The sequence below is a fragment of the Carcharodon carcharias genome, chromosome 4 (genome assembly GCF_017639515.1).
Source record: "Carcharodon carcharias isolate sCarCar2 chromosome 4, sCarCar2.pri, whole genome shotgun sequence".
In the NCBI taxonomy this organism is placed as follows: Eukaryota; Metazoa; Chordata; class Chondrichthyes; order Lamniformes; family Lamnidae; genus Carcharodon; species Carcharodon carcharias.
In genome coordinates this window covers 112,554,289-112,575,319 of record NC_054470.1, presented here as the reverse complement: position 1 = coordinate 112,575,319, position 21,031 = coordinate 112,554,289, and the positions used below count along the sequence as shown (strand labels likewise).

General features: G+C 44.4%; 1 protein-coding gene across 3 annotated transcripts in view; it reads right to left on the bottom strand.

The window, feature by feature from the left end:
- cemip2 (cell migration inducing hyaluronidase 2) overlaps positions 1 to 21,031 on the bottom strand; it is a 79,420-nt gene that overhangs the window by 48,331 nt on the left and 10,058 nt on the right. For all 3 annotated transcript variants that reach the window (XM_041186708.1, XM_041186710.1, XM_041186709.1), the window contains exons 2-4: positions 8,611 to 8,959; positions 5,978 to 6,118; positions 3,539 to 4,097 (exon numbers count right to left, since the gene is read on the bottom strand). In XM_041186708.1, coding sequence (XP_041042642.1) covers positions 3,539 to 4,097; positions 5,978 to 6,118; positions 8,611 to 8,947 — 1,037 coding nt within the window. In that variant the 5' untranslated portion in view covers positions 8,948 to 8,959. The remainder of the gene's footprint in view (positions 1 to 3,538; positions 4,098 to 5,977; positions 6,119 to 8,610; positions 8,960 to 21,031) is intronic.

Below are 21,031 nucleotides of genomic sequence, written 5' to 3'. Positions count from 1 at the left end.
ATATATTTCTAAGTTTCAATTTCTCAAAATGGTTTGCCAGATTTGTCCATATAATTATCACTTTACAGCATTAAGTGCTTTTCGAAGTGTAATGGAGGGAACATGACAGACCAATTTGCGCACAAGCCCCACAAACAGCAAACTGCAAAACCAATGCAGAAAAAGTAAATCCACACCACCACTGCAACAAAACTGTTACGCTTCAAGAAACAGGCAATGGCTCAAAACCAGTGAAGGGCAAATTCAGGACTGCAGCCAATTAACAACATCCTCTTTACATAGAAGGGAGGTTGGAAAGGTTAGCACTGTTCTCTTTAGAATGGAGAGGGTTAAAGGTGACCAAATCGAGGTTTACAAGATGATGAGAGGTTTTGAAAGAGAAAAACTATCCTCTCAATAACCAAGAGGTCCAAGATTGAAAATTATTGGCAAAAAATCTAGAAGGGATCCAAGGAGAATGTGCTCACACCAAGAGGTGTCGGAATCCAGAATGCCCCTTTCCTGAAAAGGTGGTTGAAGCCGATTCTATAGATAACTTCAGAGGTATAAAGGCAAAATACTGCGGATGCTGGAAATCTGAAACAAAAACAAAAATGCTGGAAAAACTCAGCAGGTCTGACAGCATCTGTGGAGAGAGAAACCGAGTTAATGTTTCAAATCAGTATGACTCTTCTTTAGAGGGAGTCGGATGAATACTTGCAGCCGACAGATTTACAGGAATACGAAAAAAAGCAAGGGTGTAGAACTAAACACAGGCAGGATGGACTGAATGGCCTCCTTCTCTGCTGTAAGCTTCAATGATTCTCTGGCACATGAAACGCTTGGGAATCATTTAGAAAACAATTAAATGTCTTGATATGGTGGTGGCTGCAAAGGGCGAAAGAGAGAGAACCTACTGTGAATTTTTGAATGGATTATATAAGGTGAGGGGAGAGTGACTGCCCTTGACGTCAAGGCAGCAATTGACTGGGTGTGGCATCAAGGAGCCCTAGCAAAACTGGAGTCAATGGAAATCAGGAGGAAAACTCTCCACTGGTTGGAGTCATACCCAGCACAAAGGAAGATGGTTGTGGTTGTTGGAGGTCAGTCATCTCAGCTCCAGGACATCACTGCAGGAGTTCCTCAGGGTAGTGTCTTAGGTCCAACCATCTTCAGCTGCTTCCTCAACTACCTTACTTCCATCATAAGGTCAGAAGTGGGGATGTTCGTGATGATTGCACAATGTTCAGCACCATTCACAACTCCTCAGATACTGAAGCAGTTCATGTCAAAATGCAGCAAGACCTGGACAATGTCCAGGCTTGGGCTGAGAAGTAACATTCGTGCCACGAAGGTGCCAGGCAATGACCATCTCCAACAAGACAGAATCTAACCATTCCTCCTTGCCATTCAATGGTATTACCATCACTGAAATCCCCCCATATCAACATCCTGGGGGTTACCATTGACCAGAAACTGAACTGGGCCAGCCATATAAATACTGTGGCTATAAGAGCAGGTCAGAGGCTAGGAATCCTGCAGCAAGTAACTCACCTCCTGACTCCCCAAAGCCTGTCCACCATCTACAAGGCACAGGTCAGGAGTGTGATGGAATATTGTCCACTTGCCTGGATGAGTGCAGCTCCCACAACACTCAAGAAGTTTGACACCACCCAGGACAAAGCAGCCCGCTTGATTGGCACCACATCCACAAACATTCACTCCCTCTATCACCGGCGCACAGTAGCAACAGTGTGTAGCACCTACAAGATGCACTGCAGAAACTCACCAAAGCTCCTTCAACAGCACCTTCCAAACCCACGGCCACTGCCATCTAGAAGGACAAGGACAGCAGATACATGGTAACACCACCACCTGGAAGTTCCCCTCCAAGTCACTCACCATCCTGACCTGGAAATATATCACCGTTACTTCACTGTCACTGGGTCAGAATCCTACAAGTCCCTTCCTAACAGCACTGTGGGTGTGCCTACACAATATAGACTGCAGCGGTTCAAGAAGGCAGCTCACCACTACCTACTCAAGGGCAATTAGGGATGGGCAATAAATGCTGGACTAGCCAGCGACACCCACATCCCATCAATGAATAAGAAAAATGTTTCAAATAGCCTTTCTCCTCTGTGATCAGGGTTTATAGTAACCTTCACACCCCAGGTCCAACTTACGTTGCCCTAATTTCTCCAATTACTTATTAGGTATGGGTGACACCCAGTTTCATGCAAAGTCATAAAGAGTAATAAGATCCCAGGTTCAGTGTGTGCAGATTGAACAGACCTAAGCCAGGAAGCAGCTGATCTCCAAGGGGCTGGCTTAAGGGAGGGGAGAGAAAAAAAAAAATCAGCAAGCATTTCCATTCCCAGTCACTAAACTGTAGACCTTAAAAGTGTGCATGAGTGGAAAAGACTGAAGTCAACTCGTATTTTTTTAAAATCGTTCGTTGGATGCGAGGGTCATTGGCAAGGCCAGCATTTATTGCCTATCCCTAATTGCCCTTGAGAAGGTGGTGGTGAGCTGCCTTCTTGAACTGCTGCAGTCCATGTGGTGTAGGTACATCCACAGTGCTGTTAGAATAGAATTAGTGAATCGCAGAATGGTTACAGCACAGAAGGCGGCATTTGGCAATCATGTCTGTGCTAGTTCTCTGAAGGCGCTATTCATCTAACGTCACTCCCCTGCCTTATCTCTGCATTTTTTTTCTTTTTCAGATAGTGATCCAATTCCTATTTGAAAGCCTCGATTGACCATGCTTCCACCACACTCTCAGGCAGCACATTCCAGATCCTAACCACTTGCTGCATAAACAAGTTTCTCCTCATGTCATCATTGCTTTTTTTGCCAATTAGTTAAATCTGTATCCTCTGGTTCTCGATCCTTCCACCAATGGGAACATCTACTCTGTCCAGACCTCTCTTGATTTTGAATACCTCTATCAAACCTCCTCTCAGCCTTCTCTTCTCCAAGGAAAACAGTCCCAACTTCTCCAATCTATCTGCTAGATAGACTACCATAGCCTGCTAATAACAACTTGAATTTATGTAGCACTTTTAAGGTACTAAAATAACCCAAAGGGCTTCACCGGAGTGTTATCAGGCAAAATCTGATGCAGAGCCACTTACAGAGATCACCAAAAGCTGTGTCGAAGAGGCAGGTTTTAAGGGCCATATTAAACAGAAGACAGAGTTAGAGTGGCTTAGAAGTTTAGGGAAGGAATTCCAGAGCTTCGGACCTAAGCATCTGAAGGGATGGTCACCAATGGTGGACCAAAGGAATGCACAAGGGGTCAGAGTTCACTTTCTAAGTCATGATAGACCTGAAATTAGTGCAGAGGGAAGTGTAGCCAGCCTCGAACTGTACTCTATGGGAGCAATAAGGGCAGAGATTGGAAAACACACCTGTGCCATGTAGCTGAAAACTAGGGAAGAGGAGGACACAGCAGTGTTGGAGAACAATAATGATTGCACTCCCATCACAAGTTTGTATATTAATCCTAAAATTAAATGCACCATTCACAAGAAGAAGCAATTCAGTTGCATCTTACCTGTAACTTAAGTCTTGAACGTGTCTACTTCCAAGCAGTTCCTGAATGGTCCTCTTTGTTTCTGGAAGAAGATTTTTAGCAGCTGAGTCTCTCACAGCGACAGAGATTATTCGACCAGAGTCTTGAGACCTTAGGAACGTCTGCAGCCTCCTGCTTTCGTCGGCAAAGTCGTGGGTGTCAAACCTGTCAGCCAGCAGCACCTGTCCCGTGTCCTGATCGATCACACGGACATTCAGTCCGCGGGTGGCCGGCTTCTCAAAGTAGGAGCCTGCCTCCAGCCCGGAGGGGGGCACACTCCTGGACAGCAGAGTCCAGGACATTTTCGGGGCACCGTGCAGCTCCAGCGTGCCCCCAGCCTGCACCCCAATGAACTTCTTGCCGAAGCCCGGCACATCCTCACCCTCATTGGATCGGCCGCACAGCGTGATCTTGGCTCGGGATTTATAGAGACATTTCTCTGCTCCAATGTGAAGCGCCCCTCCATCCTTTACCAGGATGTAACCACATTTTAGGGAAATATTTCTGGAACCATCCACGCTATCGGCGAAGACCAACACCCCTGCGGAATGATACATTAATAAAAATGCCTTCAGATTACGGAAAATCTAAAAATATATTTAAATAAACAGATGAGATATAACTGTAGGAATGACAGTCAATCACCCCGAGGCCAGAGAGGGAAGAGAGATTGTTTCAGACAATTTCATTCGGAAGAAACATAGGAAGAAGAGGAGGAGACCATTCATCCCTCAGGACTGTTCTGCCATTCTATTAGCTCGTGGTTCATCTGCATCTTAACCCCATGAGTTCTGTAACCCTTAAACTCCCTGTGAAGAAGTGCTTCCTGACATCACCTTTGAACAGCCTAGCTCAAATTTTAAGTTTATTCCCAATTGTTCTGGATCCCTCCTGGAAGTCATACCTAGCACAATGGATCAGCTGGAAGTTCCCCTCCAAGCTACAAACATCCTGACTTGGAAATATATCGCCGTTCCTTCACTGTCGCTGTGTTAAAATCCTGGAACTCCCTCCCTAACAGCACTATGGGTGTTCCTACACCACATGGACTGCAGCGGTTCAAGAAGACAGCTCACCACCACCTTCTCAAGGGCAACAAGAATGGGCAGTGATGCCCATGAAAGAATAAAAAAAACCTGGTGTAGCATAAGTTGCTGCAAGATGGAATATGCTAACAGTTATATTTTTAAAGCGGGGAGGTGAGGGAAGATAATCGCCCAATGGCTCAGTGGGTATGTGCACCACTTGGTTTGAAGTGCAGCCATGCAGATTAGGGCAAGGCAAGTTCAATACTTGATCTGTGCTGACGTAGCTCATCCCAAATCAGGAAAGGATTGGGATCCACAATGGCTGTGCTCCAGGGTGGAGCTGTGACTGAGGCCCCTCCTCCAGAAGTCCAAACATTCTGCTCAAAGGCTCATCTCTATCGGTTCCAATAAAATTAAAATAATTGGTGCATCGAGGTCACCCAATGGAGGTCCTTCAAATTATGCAAAGGCTTGATAGACACAGAGAAGATGGGGGAGTCCAAAACCTGGGGACAGAAACTGAACTTATAAGATGCAAAAGATAGTCCCTAATAAATCACATAAAAGTTTCAGGAGGAACATTTTTACCCAGAAAGCATGGAAAATGTGGAACTCGCTACCACAGGGAGTGGTGGAGGGGAATAGCATAGTTAAATTTTAGGTGAAAATAGAAAAACATATGAGCGAGAGAGGGATGCTGATGGGTTGAAAAGAGGAGGAGTGGGAGGAGGCGCAAATAGAACATAAACATCAGCATGACTAGATGGGCCAAATGGTCTGTTCCCACCTTGTAAAATTGTATGTAATTTTTATCTTCAAGAGATGAGGGTAGACAATTTGGGGGTGATGGAATGGAAAAGGGGAGGTGATAGCAGAGTGATATTGTCCCTGGACTAGTAATCCAAAGACCCAGGGTAATGTTCTGGGGACTTAGGTTTGAATCCTGCAACAACAGATGGTGGAATTTGAATTCAATAAAAATCTGGAATTAAAAGTCTAATGATGACCATGAAACCATTGTTGATTGTTGTAATAAAAAACCCTTCTGATTCACTAATGCCCTCTAGGGAGGGAAATCTGCCACCCTTACCTGGTCTGGCCCACATGTGACTCCAGACCCACAGCAATGTGGTTGACTCTTAAATGCCCTCGGAACAAGGGCAGTTAGGGATGGAAAATAAATGCCAGCCTAGCCAGCAACACTAACATCCCATGAATGGATAAAAAAGGCTACGCTTTTAACAGTGACAAAATCAACAATATTATTCAATAACTTAAACAAATGGTTATTCAGCTAAATGAAAAGCGGACAAGAAATATGAACACGATGAATAAAAAAAATGACTGCGGAAGAGTTGTCCGGAGGCCCTTGTAATGGAATTAGCAATCTCACCTCCATGCTGAATGATAATGGAATGGACAGTTGCTGATGAAACTAGTCGAAGATTATCTCCTCTTTTGATGATGATTCTTTTCTGTTTGTCATGACCCGGATTCCAGTCCTTAAGTCCAAATTTCTGATCGGGACAGTTCTCTGAAATATCGCAAGGCAACTACCTTAGTCTCTGACTGCTGTCAGTTATTCTCTTGTCAATGCAAAGGCAGCACAGCTCCAGGGGGCAGCATTTGGAATATTAAACATTTAGTTTTATTCTGAAATGATGATGGCTTTTGACGGGGTTAATAAGACACTGGGAGGTATTTAATGCCCTCCCATAGTGGGTTTGGCGGCGGGTGGGGTACTTAGTCAGGTGGGCGCATACCCTGCCACCTTCCCACCTCTACTCCGATTGTCCATGGCAGATAGGCCCGTGGACGGCCTTATCATCCCTCCACCGATTGGGGCCCTTAAGTGGCCAATTAATGCCCACTTAAGTGTCTCATCTCAACACCACTGGTATGAACAGATTGGAGGGGGGAGGGTCACCATACAGGCAGCACAACAAGCAAACATGTGCAGACTTTCTTGTGGGCTCCCAGGATTGGGAGGACCCTCGTTCAAAGGCACTCAGTGTCTGATCGAGGGACCCAGCATCAGGAAGGGGGTACCCACTGAGAGCGAAACCCTTCACCCCCTCCGTGACACCCCCTTACTGCCAATCGCTCACCCAAGGTCTGAATCCAGCCATAGCAACCAGGACTGCTGGGCCTAGGTTGGGCGTATTGCCAGCAGTAGCCATTCGGGTGGTCTCTGATTGGAAGGCAGCTCTTAGCAGGCGGGATTTCTGCCTCAGGGTCCTTGATCCCAGGGAAGGCCCGCTGCTGGTCCGTCCAGTGCCTTAGTGGCACTTTAGTGGGCCTTTCAGGAAAGAAGCGGAACTGCTCCAAGCTCCACAGCCACTAGGCGAGACTCACGCCGCCTTCATTAAATCCAGGCCACTAATTCCTCTGGCATGAGGATTCAATACCAGAAGACACATACTGAGGAAAGGTAATTGATTTAAAAGGTAATTGTTTAAATAAACGCAGTGAGTTCTTATGATCTTGAACACCCTATAAGAAAGGGCGGTGGAAACAGGTTCAATAGTAACTTTCAAAAAAAGAATTGGATAATCACTTGAAAGGGAAAAAATTACAGGGTAATGGGGATACAGCAAAGCAGGGCGAATTGGATAGCTCTTTCAAGGAGCCAGTACAGGCATGATGCACCGAAGGGCCTCCTTCTGTATGATTTCCAGTTAAGCCAGCTGATGCTCTGACACAATCCAATAAGAACTTTTAATTAGCCAATTCCCCAGAAGAGTTCCAAAAGTACAGGTAAAACCCCAGTGAAAACTTTAAAGTATCATTTTCAAGGCAAATTAAATCACAAGTTATAAGTAGTGGGCCGTAACTTCCAAAGGAGTGACAATTGACCCTTCTTCAGGGCCATACGGACTCAAAACGTTAATTCTGTTTTTCTCTTCACAGACGCTGTCAGACCTGCTGAGATTTTCCAGCATTTTGTTTTTGTTTCAGATTTCCAGCAACCACGGTATTTTGGGAGTCGGGTTGGGCCTCGGTGGAGGGGGGGGGTGTTGGGTGGGGCCTTGGGGGTTGGTGGTATTGGGTTGGGCCTTGAGTGGGGTTGGGTTCAGGTCAGGATGGGTCAGGTCGGACCTTGGGGGGTGGTGGGTTCAGGTTGGACCTTACGCCTTGGGGGGGTGGTGGTATTGGGTTGGGCCTTGAGTGGGGGGTAAGTTTGGGTCAAGATGGGTCGGGTCAGACCTTGGGGTTGGGGGTCAGGTGGGACCGGTGGTGTGGGCTGGATCAGGCCTTGAGGTTGGGGTTTGGGGGTCAGGTGGGGCCGGTGGTGTGGGCTGGATCTGGTCTTGGGGGGATGGGGGTGAGGGGTGAGTCGGGTCGAGCTTTAGGGGCATGGATTTGGGTCAGGTCTGATCTTGTGTTGGGGGAAGGGCGGGGGGGAGTGGGGGGGGGGGGGGGGGCGGTGTGGGGGGGTGCGGTTGTGTGTGCGTGTGTGTGTGTGTTTGTGTGTGTGTGTTTGTGTGTGTGTGCGGGGGCCCTGTTTCTGTGCTGTCATTTCTACGCAGATCCAGAAATGAGAATGTTTTCTGACTGCAAGTGTTTCTTTTTGAACCGAGAAAAAGGCACAGCTGGGGTCACGTAAACCATGGATGCAATTGCAGGAAAAGATACAATTTAGGGAGATGATACAAACAGAAATACTATCGCTGCCCAAGAATGACAGAGAATGGCTTCGCAATGCTAATGAGGCAAGTAGGAAATTGGTTACATAACAATTTATCAAGAATGGAAGGAACCAAACCAGGAGGGAAATAATCTGGAATGCACTCCCTGAGAGGTTGGTGGAGACAGGTTCAATCGTAGCTTCCAAAAGGGGAGTGGATAAGCAACCGAACAGAAAGTATTTGCAACGATACAGGAAAAGGCAGGTGAGGTTGCACTAGCTAAACTGTCCTTATAGACAGTCAGCATGGACATGACGGATCGAATGGCCTCATTCTGTGCTGTAACCATTCTATGATTCTAAGTGTTTGCAAAGATCACGTATGTAGAGACACTTACCATCTCGCACGACCTTCGATTTGGTTCCCAAGGCAACTGCAAGCACAATAAGCAATATACCCACACAGACTGCAACACATATGTAGCTACTCTTCACTTTCTTTCTGCCCAAGTCCTCAGACATATGCCGTTGATTGACTCCTCGCTGCATAAAGGTGGCTTGATTGTCAGTTTTGGAGGAGCTCCACTGCACAGAGGGATCGGACACCCCAGGAACAGGAGGAGGCCGGACTGGCATCACTCTGCCGGGCACATAGCCTGATGATTGGCAGTGCCCTCCATTCGAAGCCGGGCTGTATGGGAGGGAGCAAGCGGGCCTCTTTCTGTCCTGTTGCATGTCGCCAGTTAGCTGTGGAGAACCAAACAAGAAAGTGGGAAAGGCAGGTCGAAAAAAAGTACCAAAAAAAATCTTTGTCTTTGCCTTCTCTTGTTAACAGTGTGTTAATGCTACAGAACAGCCCGAGGCTGCAGTCTTAATAGAGCTTCCACGCTCTATTCTAATCCAATCCTTTCATCTTGTGCTGAAAGCATTGGGCGAACGTACAGGGTGGCTTAGATGAGAGCCCCTTCCAGCTTGTGGGCTGTAAGAACAATACGGCCTTTGTATTGCTCCTCCGACAGCGACTCAGTGCTATAATGTACACAAAGAAAAGATGTTCCATTGAGAGGAAACAGGACCAAAAGTCAAACTGTTAAGAGGGTGCACTTAGAAGGAAAGAGACACTGGTTCCTTTCCAGCTATTCACGAGCACTCAATGATTCACTACGACAGGAGGCAATCAGTGTAACACAGCCCACAGTATACTGTCCTGGAAACTGTCAACATAGCTCAGGAGTATCTTGTTAAGTCAGTCTGTAAAAAAAGCAATTCAACAGATGGCACAATAGTTCTGCAAAAAAAAAAATCACCAAACATTATGTTGTAGAATATAAGGAAAAGACTTGCATTTCAGTGGCACTTGTCACAGCCTCAGGACATCCCAATGCACTTCACAGCCAACTGAGTACTTTTGGTTTGTAATCGCTGTTGTAGCACAGGGCAAATATAGCAGGCAATTTGTGCTAGCAAGTTCCCACAAACAGCAATCAAATAACTGACCCAAACATCTGTTTTAGGCATTAGTTGAGGGTAAATTTTGGTCAGGATACCAGGAGTAGTCCCCCAGTGCTCTTCTTCAAATAAGCCATGGGATCTTTGATAACCTGAGAAGGCAGAAGGGGCCTTGGTTTAATGCCTAATCTGAAAGAGAGTACCTCCAGCAGCGCAGTAATACTTCAGCACCATATTGAGGAAGAAGAACATAGGAAATAGGAGCGGGAGTAGGCCATTCGGCCCCTCAAGCCTGCCCCACAATTTAATAAGAGCATGGCTGATCTGCCCCAGGCCTCAACCCCTCTTTCGTGCCAGCTCCTCATAACCTTCCACTCCCCAATATTTCAAAAATCTATCTACCTCCTCTTTAAATACTTTCAGTGATCTATCCTCCACAAGTGTCGGTCTCGATTTTGTGTTCATGTCTCTGCTGAACTCATGACCTTCAGGAGTGAATATGCATCAATATCAACTTGCATTTATATAGCACCTTCAATGTAGAAAAACATCCCAAAGGGCTTCACAGGAGTGATTGGCAAACAAAATCTGACACTGAGCCACATAAGGAGATATTAGGACAGGTGACCAAAAGCTTAGTCAAAGAGGTTGGTTTATGGAGCGTCTCAAAGGATCTTAAAGAAGAGAGAGAGAGGTGGAGAGGTTTAAGGAGGGAATTCCAGAGCAAAGAGCCTAGGCAACTGAAGGCACAGCCACCATTGGTCAAGGATGTGCAAGAGGTCAGAAATGGGAGGAGTGTAGAAATCTTGCAGGATGTTTGGAGATGGAGGAGGTTACGGAGATAAAGAGGGGCAAAGCCATGGAGGAATTTGAACAAAGAGGATGAGAAATCCAGGCATAGCTGGGCCAGAAGCCAATGTCGGTCGACGAACACGGTTATAGGTGAGTGGGACTTAGGACCTAGAAACAAGATGTAACATGGATATTCAGGTACCTCGCCAGTCTACCAAGGTTAATACTGCAGTTAATTAAAATAACCAGTCATCTCCTAGTGCAGAACAAAGGTAAAACACTTTTGGCCAAGTCAGCATGAATTAAATGTGCCCTAAGGCAAGTACTTCTGACATTCATGTCTCTAGATATTATTGCTGGTCTTGGTATGGTGCCCACCAGCTGTATGATGATCTAGTGCCAGGAAACCTAGGATCTGTGCACAGCAGTATACCACTATTGGGATTTCCTGACTCAACACCACGCCCAATGTGCAACACAGTGTGCTGACTAGCTGGCCGGTTCTGCAACATTTCGCTCATGACTGTGGGGCTCCAATTCTTCATGGGGCATGTGAATTGGTGGTGGGTGGGGGTGCAGCGGGGTAAAGGAAGAAGGGGAAGAATATGAAACAAAATGACCATGTATATAAATTCAAAGCTTTCAAATTAAAGGGAACAGATAGAATAGATAAAGAGCAACATTTCCGCGGGTTGGGGTGTCTAGGACGAGGAGGACAGGGTTTTAAAAATCAGAGCCAGACCTTTTAGGACTGAAATTAGGAAACACTTCTATGCACAAAGGGTGGTAGAAGTTTGGAACTCTCTTCCGCAAATGACAATTGGTACAAGGACAATTGTTAATTTTATCTTCCAGATTGATAGATTTCTGTTAACCAAATGTATTAAGGGATATGGGGCATTGGTGGGTATATGGAGTTAAATTGCAGATCATCCATGATCTCACTGAATGGCAGAACAAGGTCAAGGGGCTGAATGGCCTCCTCCCGTTCCTATGGTCGAATTCTTCCACTCTCCTTTGTTCTGATTTTATTAAACTGTTTGTTCATCATTTATTATTTTCAGGTCTGACAAAGGGATGAATATCTGAAAGTTCAACCTATCGCCTCCTCTCGGTGGCTCAGTTGGTAGCACACTCACCTCTGAATCACAAGGTTCTGGGTTCAAGCCCCACTGTAGGGCTTCAGTACAAAAATCAAAGTCAATGCAGTACTGAGTGAGTGAGTTCTGCACTGTTGGAGGTGCTGTCTTTCAGACAAGATGCTAACCCAAATGTCTGCCTGCTCTGCTGGATGCAAAAAGATCCCATGTCACTATGCTAAAGAAGAGCAGGGGAGTTCTCCCTGGTTTCCTGGCCAACATTTATCCCTCAATCAACATCACAAAAAATAGATTTTGTCATTATTACATTGCTGTTTGTGGGAGCTTGTTGTGTGTAAATTGACTGCCACATTTCCAACATTACAACAGTGACTACACTTCAGAAATTCTTCGTTGGCTGTAAAGTGCTTTGAGATGCCTGGTGGTTGTGAAAGATGCTATATAAATGCAAGTCTTGCTTCCTTTCTGGTGCTGATGAGCTTGCTCCATTCCTAGCAAATTTTGTTTCAGAGTTCTAGAAGTTGCAGTTTCTTTATAATGTGAGAGAAAAAAAAATGCCCTCTGTTGAGAGAAAAGCTTTTTATCAGGTTTGAGTGCAAATCTAGGAGTCACAAAAGTTATTGAGTGAGGAGTGTTTTGAGTAGGGAAGGTTTGCAGGAAATGGTTCGACACACTGGCTGATCTCAGCATGTCCACACACAAAGGGATTGAAGAATATGGGCAGGAAAGCACTCAAAGTTTGGTCAAAATCACCACGGGCAGTTGTAGTAATATTGGGATGAGAGGAGGCCATTCAAGCCCTCAAACCTGTTTCGCCATTCAATTAGATCATGGCTGATTTGTTTCATAATTCCATGTACCCATCGTGGTTTCATAACCCTTAATAACTTCCTTAGAATTACTGAAGCAACATCCTCTGGGAGCTAATGGTACAAATCAGCCAATATGGCACTTGGGAAATTTGTTTTGAAATGCAATTTTCAACTGGTGAGAATGTGGAACACAGAAAGCAGAAGGAATAGAGGGTTACTCTGGTGGAGTAAGAGTAGCTTGAGTGGAGCATACACACCCACATCAACTGCTTAAGTCGAATGGCCTGCTTCTGTGAAATATATCCCACGTCATTCTATGCTAATTATAGAAGCAATACATTCATGTTAGTCACCTTGTACATAAACAGAAATTTTACCCAACCTCAAACACTCTTCTTTTATCCTTCAAAATCTCAATTTAAACTCTAGACATTTTAAGCTTTTCTAGTTTTAATGCTTCTCCGGCTGTACAGTCCAGAATGTCATGTGTTGGTTCTTGAAACACCATGTCTCAGCTTTTTAAAAGCTAACATTTCGTATGAATTTCTTTATATAGAGTTACATTGTATTCATAGAACAGAGGCCATTCAGTCCAGCTGGTCTGTGCTGGTGTTCATGCTCCAAACAAGCTTCCACCCAAACCTCCTTATCTCACCCTATCAGCTTATCCTTTTATTCCTCTCTCCCTCAAGTGCTTTTCGAGCTTCCCCGTAAATGTACCTATACTATTCACTTCAACTGCTCCATATGGTAGCGAGTTCCACATTCTCACCACTCTCTATGTTAAAAGAAGTTTCTCCTGAATTCCCTATTGGATTTATTACTGGTCGAATATCCTTCATCTGTACTTCCAAAACCGAACATTTTTTGAATGGCTTTGCAGTTAATTTGTATGTTAATAAAGCAATGTAATATTATATTACAGGTGTAACAAGTGTTATCAGGTAAGAAGTAGGGTGTGAGAGTTGCCAAATGGAGAAACAACCTAGGTCAGGATTTTCCGGCTTTGCCGTGGTGGGACCCGCTGTGAGGTTTGCAGCGGGCCAGCCAAAATTCCATTGGCTTTCGGTGGGACTGGAAGATCCCAGTAGTGTGCGGGGCTGGAAAATCCCAGCTCTAGTATTTTTAGACTATAGCTAGCCTGGGCTTAGGCTGTGGTAATGTAAGTAGGCCTAGGCCTACCATATATACAGTAGACCCGAAAACCAAAAATATCTGAACACCGAAACGCAATTGGCCCCAAGGGTTTCAGATAAAAGATACTCAACCTGCACTGACCATCTTACATTTATAGCCCTAGTTTTGAAAATGTTGTGCTAATTTGGTTCAGTGACGGGGGAGGAGTGGAAATCAACCATAAATTCTGTTTTTGAACCCAGTTTCACAGTAAATGAAAATTAGAATGTGTAGCACTGTCTTCAACTGTGAAGGGAAGCAAACTCCATACACTCCAATTTAACAAAACCCACAAAAACTATTTAATCACGAGAACAGTAATTTCTGAAGATCATCATTGTGGAAATTGATCTAATTCTAAAACAACACAGTCCTTATTGTTAACAGATTTCCAGTTGAGAATTCCTGCCTACAAGAGGAAAACGTACAGCCTGTCCAAACACATCACGTGTAATTGACTGGAAACTATGCTTAAAAGAAACACTGAGTGCTTCTACCAGATCACACACTTGCACAGCAGCAGAAACCACTGCATTTGCCAACACAACATAAATCCGGTTTCACGTATTAGCCAACTTCCTTTGATGTTTCTAGGTGGCCTCCTTCCCTCCTTCTGAATGGACAGAAGTTGTTAGCTATCAGACACTCCCTCCGCTCTGCATCCCAACCCCCTAACACACACACACCTACTGACAGCAGCACTTAGATACTTAGTGCCTCTTTCTGCTTTCAACCTGCAGTGATAAAGGAGTTTCCATAACAAATCTTGCAGTGAACCAGAGGCCCAGTAATTTGGCAGCAGATGCTCAACTCTCATTATACTACTTGTTATAATCTCCATCAAATGCACCAATTTCTCAAAGCTCAAAATCCTTGATTCTATTGTGATTTACAGGTGTGCCAAATCATAAAAAAAAGTGCTGAAATCGGAGACATCAAATAGATAATATTAGCCCTCACAGACTAAGATCATAGAATTTTACAGCACAGAAAAAGGCCATTCAGCCCACTGTGCCTAGGGCAGCTCCTTGAATGAACTAGCCAATTAATTCAACTCCCCCACCCAGCTCCTCCTCACTGGCATTGCCATTTTCCCCTTCAAGTATTTATTCAATTTCCTTTTGAAAATCACTCCTTTCTCGTCATCCCATCTCTGGTTCTTTTGTCAATCAGCTTAAACTTGTGTCCTCTAGTCACCGACCCTCCTGCCAGTGAAGCAGTTTCTCCCTATTCACTCTTCTAAAACCCTCATAATTTTTGAACACCTCTATCAAATCTCTCCATTACCTTCTTTGCTTTGGGGAGAACAATCCCAGCTTCTCTGGTGTCTCCACATTAAACAAAGTCCCATTTCCCTAGTACCATTCCAATGAACCTCCTGTGTACGCCCTCCAAGGGCCTGACATCCTTCCTAAAGTGCAGTGACACGTTGTTAAATAAAACCCACCATTCTCGAACGATGCAATGCCAAGGCGTTTTGGAACGACAGCAGCCTTGCCTTGAACTGAAAGGATATGTACCTACATTTCATTACACATGTTTTAGTCAGGGCTCGGAATGACAAGACTGATGAGAGACAAGCAACTACATTACTGCAAAGGGGAGGAAGATAAAATACTCAAATACTCAAGATTGGTCTCAAGCTGTTACTTGACATCTATTAAAAAGAGCCATTGGCACTGAACTAGCATAGACATGAGCAGGAACATCCAAGGAGGACAAACTAATTCTAGAAAAGCGCTGCAAAGGCTTCCAAGAGAAGTATGATTTATAAACAGAAACACAAAATGCTGGAAATACTCAGCAGGTCAAGTAGCATCTGAGGGGAAGGAAACATGGTTGATGTTTCAGATCAATGACCTTTCAAAGTTAGAGATGTAGCTGGTTTTAATCAAGTACAGAGGCAACAAAGAACAAAAAGGATGGCTCTGTGAAATGCGGGAAAAATCAAATAACAAAAGGGATGATGGTGCAAGGGAAATGAGGTAAGTGAGGGGACAAGTACAGAAACAAAAAGATGCGTCGAGAGGAGGTGTGAATAGCAACAGCAGAAACATTTTAAAATTTATTCTTCCATGGAATGTGGGCGTCGCTGCATTTGTTGCCCATCCCTAATTGCCCTTGAACTGAATGGCTTGCATGATCATTTCAGAGGGCAGTTAAGAGTCAACCACATTACTATGGGTCTGGGGTCACATGTAGGCCAGACCAGGTAAGGATGGCAGATTTCCTTCCCTAAAGGACATTAGAGAACTAGATGGGTTTTTTGTGACAATCAATGATAGTTTCATGCTCACCATTACTGCTTTATATTCCAGATTTTATTAATTGAATTCAAATTCCACCGGCTGCCATGGTGAGATTTGAAACCTTGTCCCCAGAGTATTAGCCTAGGCCTCTGGATTACTAGCCCAATGACATTACCATCATCTCCTCCATTACCATTACTGATGTCCTATAAAATGGGAGCAATGATTATATTCAGCATAGACTTATTTAGAAGACTTAATGTGTACAGAGCCAATGAGCCAGAAAAAGCTAAAAGCAAAATACTGTGGATGCTGAAAATCTGACATAAAAACAGAAAATGCTGGAAAAACTCAGCAGGTCTGACAGCATCTGTGGAGGGAGAAAGCACCTGAGCCAGACAAAGCACCTGCTTACATGTATTTTATAGTCACCATACCCTCTAATTTAATTTTGGACTGCACAGGCCCTTTAAATATTTTTACACACACCGTGTGGGAACCTTGGGTGTGCTGAGTGACCGCATAGCCGAGAGGGAATATCGATTATAATCTAAAATTGTTGAATTCAACATTGAGACCTCCGAGCCCACTTTTTCCCCTGGCTTTGTACTTGCTTCTAAACTGTTACACAACTAAATTTTTCCAGTTCTGACGAAAGGTCATTATGACCTGAAACGTTAACTCTGTTTCTGTCTCAATAGGCGCTGCACCTCATCTGCTCAGAGTTTTCCAGCATGTTCCGTTTTCATTTCAGATGTTCCAGCACTGGCTCGATGTTGCTCATATAGTTTGTAGGTGGCCTGTCCTAAGCCAGTTTCTCACAGCTGGAAGGGAAGACAGGCAGTAAAAGGTGGCTTAGCATCTGGGGTAGAGAGCCTGCTAGCATTGGCCATCCTGCTAAGACTGTGAAGGACTAAGAATTGCCATTGTTAAACCGCATTAACGTCAACACAAGTCTCACTATCTTACAGTGACCAAATAGGTCAAATACCACTTTTATTTCTGGGATCTTTTGCAGGGGTTTGGTTAATTAAATTCCATGATTCTGTCTGTTTTTCACGGAAATCAGCTGCATAGAGAAGCTGGGCTTGTTCTCCTTGGAGTGGACAGGATTCCTATATATGGGTTATGGGCGTCGCTGGCTAGGCCAGCATTTATTGTCCATCCGTAATTGCCCTTGAGAAGGTGGTGGTGAGCTGCCCTCTTGTACCACCGCAGTCCATGTGGTGTAGGTACACCCACAGTGCTGTTAGGGAGGGAGTTCCAGGATTTTGACCCAGTGACAGTGAAGGAACAGCGATATAATTCCAATCAGGATGGTGGGTGGCTTGGAGGGGTGGTGGTGTTCCCATGTGTCTGCTGGCCTTGGGTTTGGAAGGTGCTCTCTCTGTCCTGAGCCAGTTTCTCACAGCCGGAAGGGAAGACAGGCAGTAAAGGTGGCTTAGCATCTGGAGTAGAGAACCTGCTGGCAGTGGCCATCCTGGTGGTGGTGTTCCCATGTGTCTGCTGGCCTTGTCCTTCTAGATGGTAGTGGCCGTGGGTTTGGAAGCTGCTCTCTCTACATATGGCCATGCCTCATGGTCTTACTGTTTCCTCTTCAGTTGCTTGTAGGAGATTCCCATTTTCAATTTCAAGCTTTCTCCCTCTTGGTTTACAACCCTCTAATCTTCCTTCAATTATCTCCTGCAGCAAGTTCTCATGTCTTAGAATATGGCCAACCGAACATCGTTGTGTTTTCTTGATGATATTCACTAACGATCTTTCCTCTCCACCATCCTGACAGCTTCTTCATTACTGTCATGTTCTCTCCAACTGACCTGCTCCATCCTCCTCCAGAACCACATTTCGCAATTTGAGTTTTTGATTGTCTGCTTTTCCCAAAGTCCATGTTTCAGTCTCGTACAAGACATTCCAAATCACAGTTTTGATCATTCTTTTCTTAAGATCGCTACTCATTCCTATGCTGAGGAGTTCTTTGTCGTTGCCATTCTAGCCCTGATTCCTTCATGGCAGCGACCATCTTCTGATAAGGTGTTCCCTGGCATTTAACTTGTGAAACCAGCTCCAGCTGCCGACCATTTATTGTGATCTTTGTTTCCCCACCATTATTTCTTCCAATCTTCCTAACTTTCACCTTTTTTACCTTAACGTTCATTCCATAAGCTTTCACTATTTCATTCATTTATCCACTAGCATCTGTAGATCTGCTGTGCTTGCCCTGTCACTACTGCTGAAAAGTTAATGGCAAATTTAATGAAAGGTATTTAAAACCACAAAGACTTTTGCTAGCCTAAATGTGGAGAAACTGTTTCCACTGGCAGGAGGGCCAGTAACCAGAGGACACAGATTTAGGATAATTGACAAAAGAACCAGAGGGGAGATGAGTTTTTTTTTTGCAAAGCGATTTGTTTGTGATCTGGAATGTGCTGGCCTAAAAGGCTGGTGGAAGCTGATTCAATAACAACTTTCAAAAGGGATAAATACTTGATGGGAAAAAATTTGCAAAGCTGTGGGGAAAGATCAAGGGAGTGGGGCTTATTGGGTAGCTCTTTCAAAGAGCCAGTACAGGCACAATGGGCCAATTGGCCTCCTTCTATACAGTATCATTCTAATCAGAAGTTGATTACCAGGAACTTTTACAGCAGATATGCATTCTTAGAAAATGCGTCACTGGTAATAGCACTTGACTTTGTCCATACACAGGCATTTCTGGTTTTCATATCTTCCACACTTCTGCAATTCGCCCTCACCAGTAAGGTCATTCTTTCGCAGAAAGAGCTAGAGAATCCAAAACACAAACAAATATCACTTGGTCCATCGAAGTCACTCCTTCAGTGGACCGCAGCCCACCTGCTACTGGAACGTGCCTTTGCAAAGACGGTCGGAAAGGAGACGCAGCGGTTTTTCTCAACGTTCATCCCAAGCAGCTCCATGACGCGGGACTTTGCGCTTTACAGGCGGGGGACACACATTAACTGCAGCTGGAGGACCATCAGCTCAGTAAAAGGCGCTCTTTGGTCTGTCCGAAACTTTCAGGTCTTCCAGTGCAAAGAGTTGTCCCCACCCGAGTGTTGCAGACTGGCACACTCCAAGCTCCAGGGCCACGTGCTGAGGGATGCACTGAAGCTTGGGGCAACCGCTACAAAGACAGAATGGGGAAATTCTGCCATCTGAGGTCTTTCAGCTATAGTACACCGAGGGACTGGACACTGGGTAAAACCCATTCAGCTGTATGTTCAATGTATGTTGAACATTGCAAATATTAACTGTAATTGTAAACGTAGTGAGTAACATTCAGTTTTGGAAAAAAAATTATTTGGTTAACATGGAATGTAATGTCAATTTTGAACGGTCATGTAATGTACTTCTATAAATTTTATAAATAAAATATATTTTGGGGATAAAAAGATAAAATAAAAATACACATTTCATCAGACCCTACTCAAAAGCAACAACAACAACAACAACTTGCATTTCAATAGCACCTTTAAGATGGTAAAATATCCCAAGGGACTTCGCAGGAGTATTACCAGACATAATTTGACACCAAGCCACACAGGCAATATTAGAACAGGTAACCAAAAGCTTGGTCAAAGAGACAGGTTTTCAAGAGTGATGTAAAAAAGGAGAGAGCGAGAGGGGGATAGAGAAGTTTGGGAGGGAACTTCAGAGCTTAGGGTCCAGGCAGCAGCACGCACCAATGGTGGAGTAATGTACATTGGAGATGCACAAGAGTTATGATGTTAAGGAGGTAACTTAATAATGTAGAAAATCTGCAAATTATCATCTCCCCCAAAGGCAAAAGCATCCCAATATCTATCTAATCATACATCGAAAATGTAATTCTTGATTAATTGGCTTTCTTGATATGCACTTCCATAATCCCAGCAACTCAGGAACAATTGGGTTTGGCACGTAGTCAAGAGTAGTTAATGCTTTATTGACATCACCTATTTCTAGAACCTCAATGTGGCATTTAACTTCGACCAAGAATACTGCAAAATGATTGCCAGCAAACAAATGATCACATCCGGTTACTGTCCCTCAGTGTGATCTCAGTCATGTGCAATAAATTTTGCATGATACGAGGTCAAGAGAGTAATGCAAAGTAGTGAATCACAGAATCATAACCCAATTGCATTTTGAGAGCAGGGAAAAGGCTGAAAGGTTCAATTATGGCCCAGAATTCAATGACAACTTATTTGGATTTTCTCCCTACTTTGGTGAAGGATAAGTTAGGAAAACCTTCTACACACAAGGATGGTAGCGGTTTGGAACTCTCTTCCGCAAATGGTACTTGATGCCGGATCAATTATTAAATTTAAATCTAGGATTGAGAGACTTCTGTTAACCAAAGGCATTAAAGGATAATGCTCAAAGGTGGGTATGTAAAGTTAGGTCTCGGATCAGTTGTAATCTCACTGAATGGTGAACAACAAGTTTGAGGGGTTGGGTGGCCTCCTCCTCTTCCTATGTTCCAAGCAGAATTGACTGAATGAGATGGATGTAGTGGCAATGTCACTGGACTAATAATCCAGAGGCCCAGACTAATCCTTTGGGGACATGGGTTCAAATCCCACCATGGCACCTGGTGGAATTTAAATTCAATAAACCTGGGACTGAAAGCTAATTTCAGTAATGATGACCATGAAACTATCATTGATTGTTGTCAAAACCTATATACTTCACTAATGTCCTTTAGGAAGGAGATCTGCCATCCTTACCTGGTCTGGCCTACATGTAATGCCAGACCCACAGTAATGTGGTTGACTCTTAACTGCCCTCTGAAATTAGCTAGCAAGTCACTCAGGGCAATGAGGAATGCCTTACCAACATCCCGTGAAAGAATGTAGAAAAAGATCCCCCTCCTTGGGTGAGTGTATTGCAATGATCTAACACTGAGCCATATAGCACAGTGCCAAATTCAGTACCGAATCTGTACTGGTTACCCTATCTCAGGTGAGGCGTAGTAGCAGAACCACATCTGGCCTACCTGGACACATACAAGCAGTGATCAAATGCTCTGTATGTTATTCACTACAGAGTCTCACAAGGTGAGGTCCTAGAATACGATACTTGACATTCGGCAGAGCTGGGAGGGCCTTATCTCAAGCTGACTTGGTGCCTCTTAGTGCAGAAGGAGTTAATGGAAAATGGATGAAAAACAAGCACTCAGCCTGGCAGGTATTGCCACTACATGGGAGCCCTTCCCCTTTTCAATGGCAAACAAACCAGTAACTC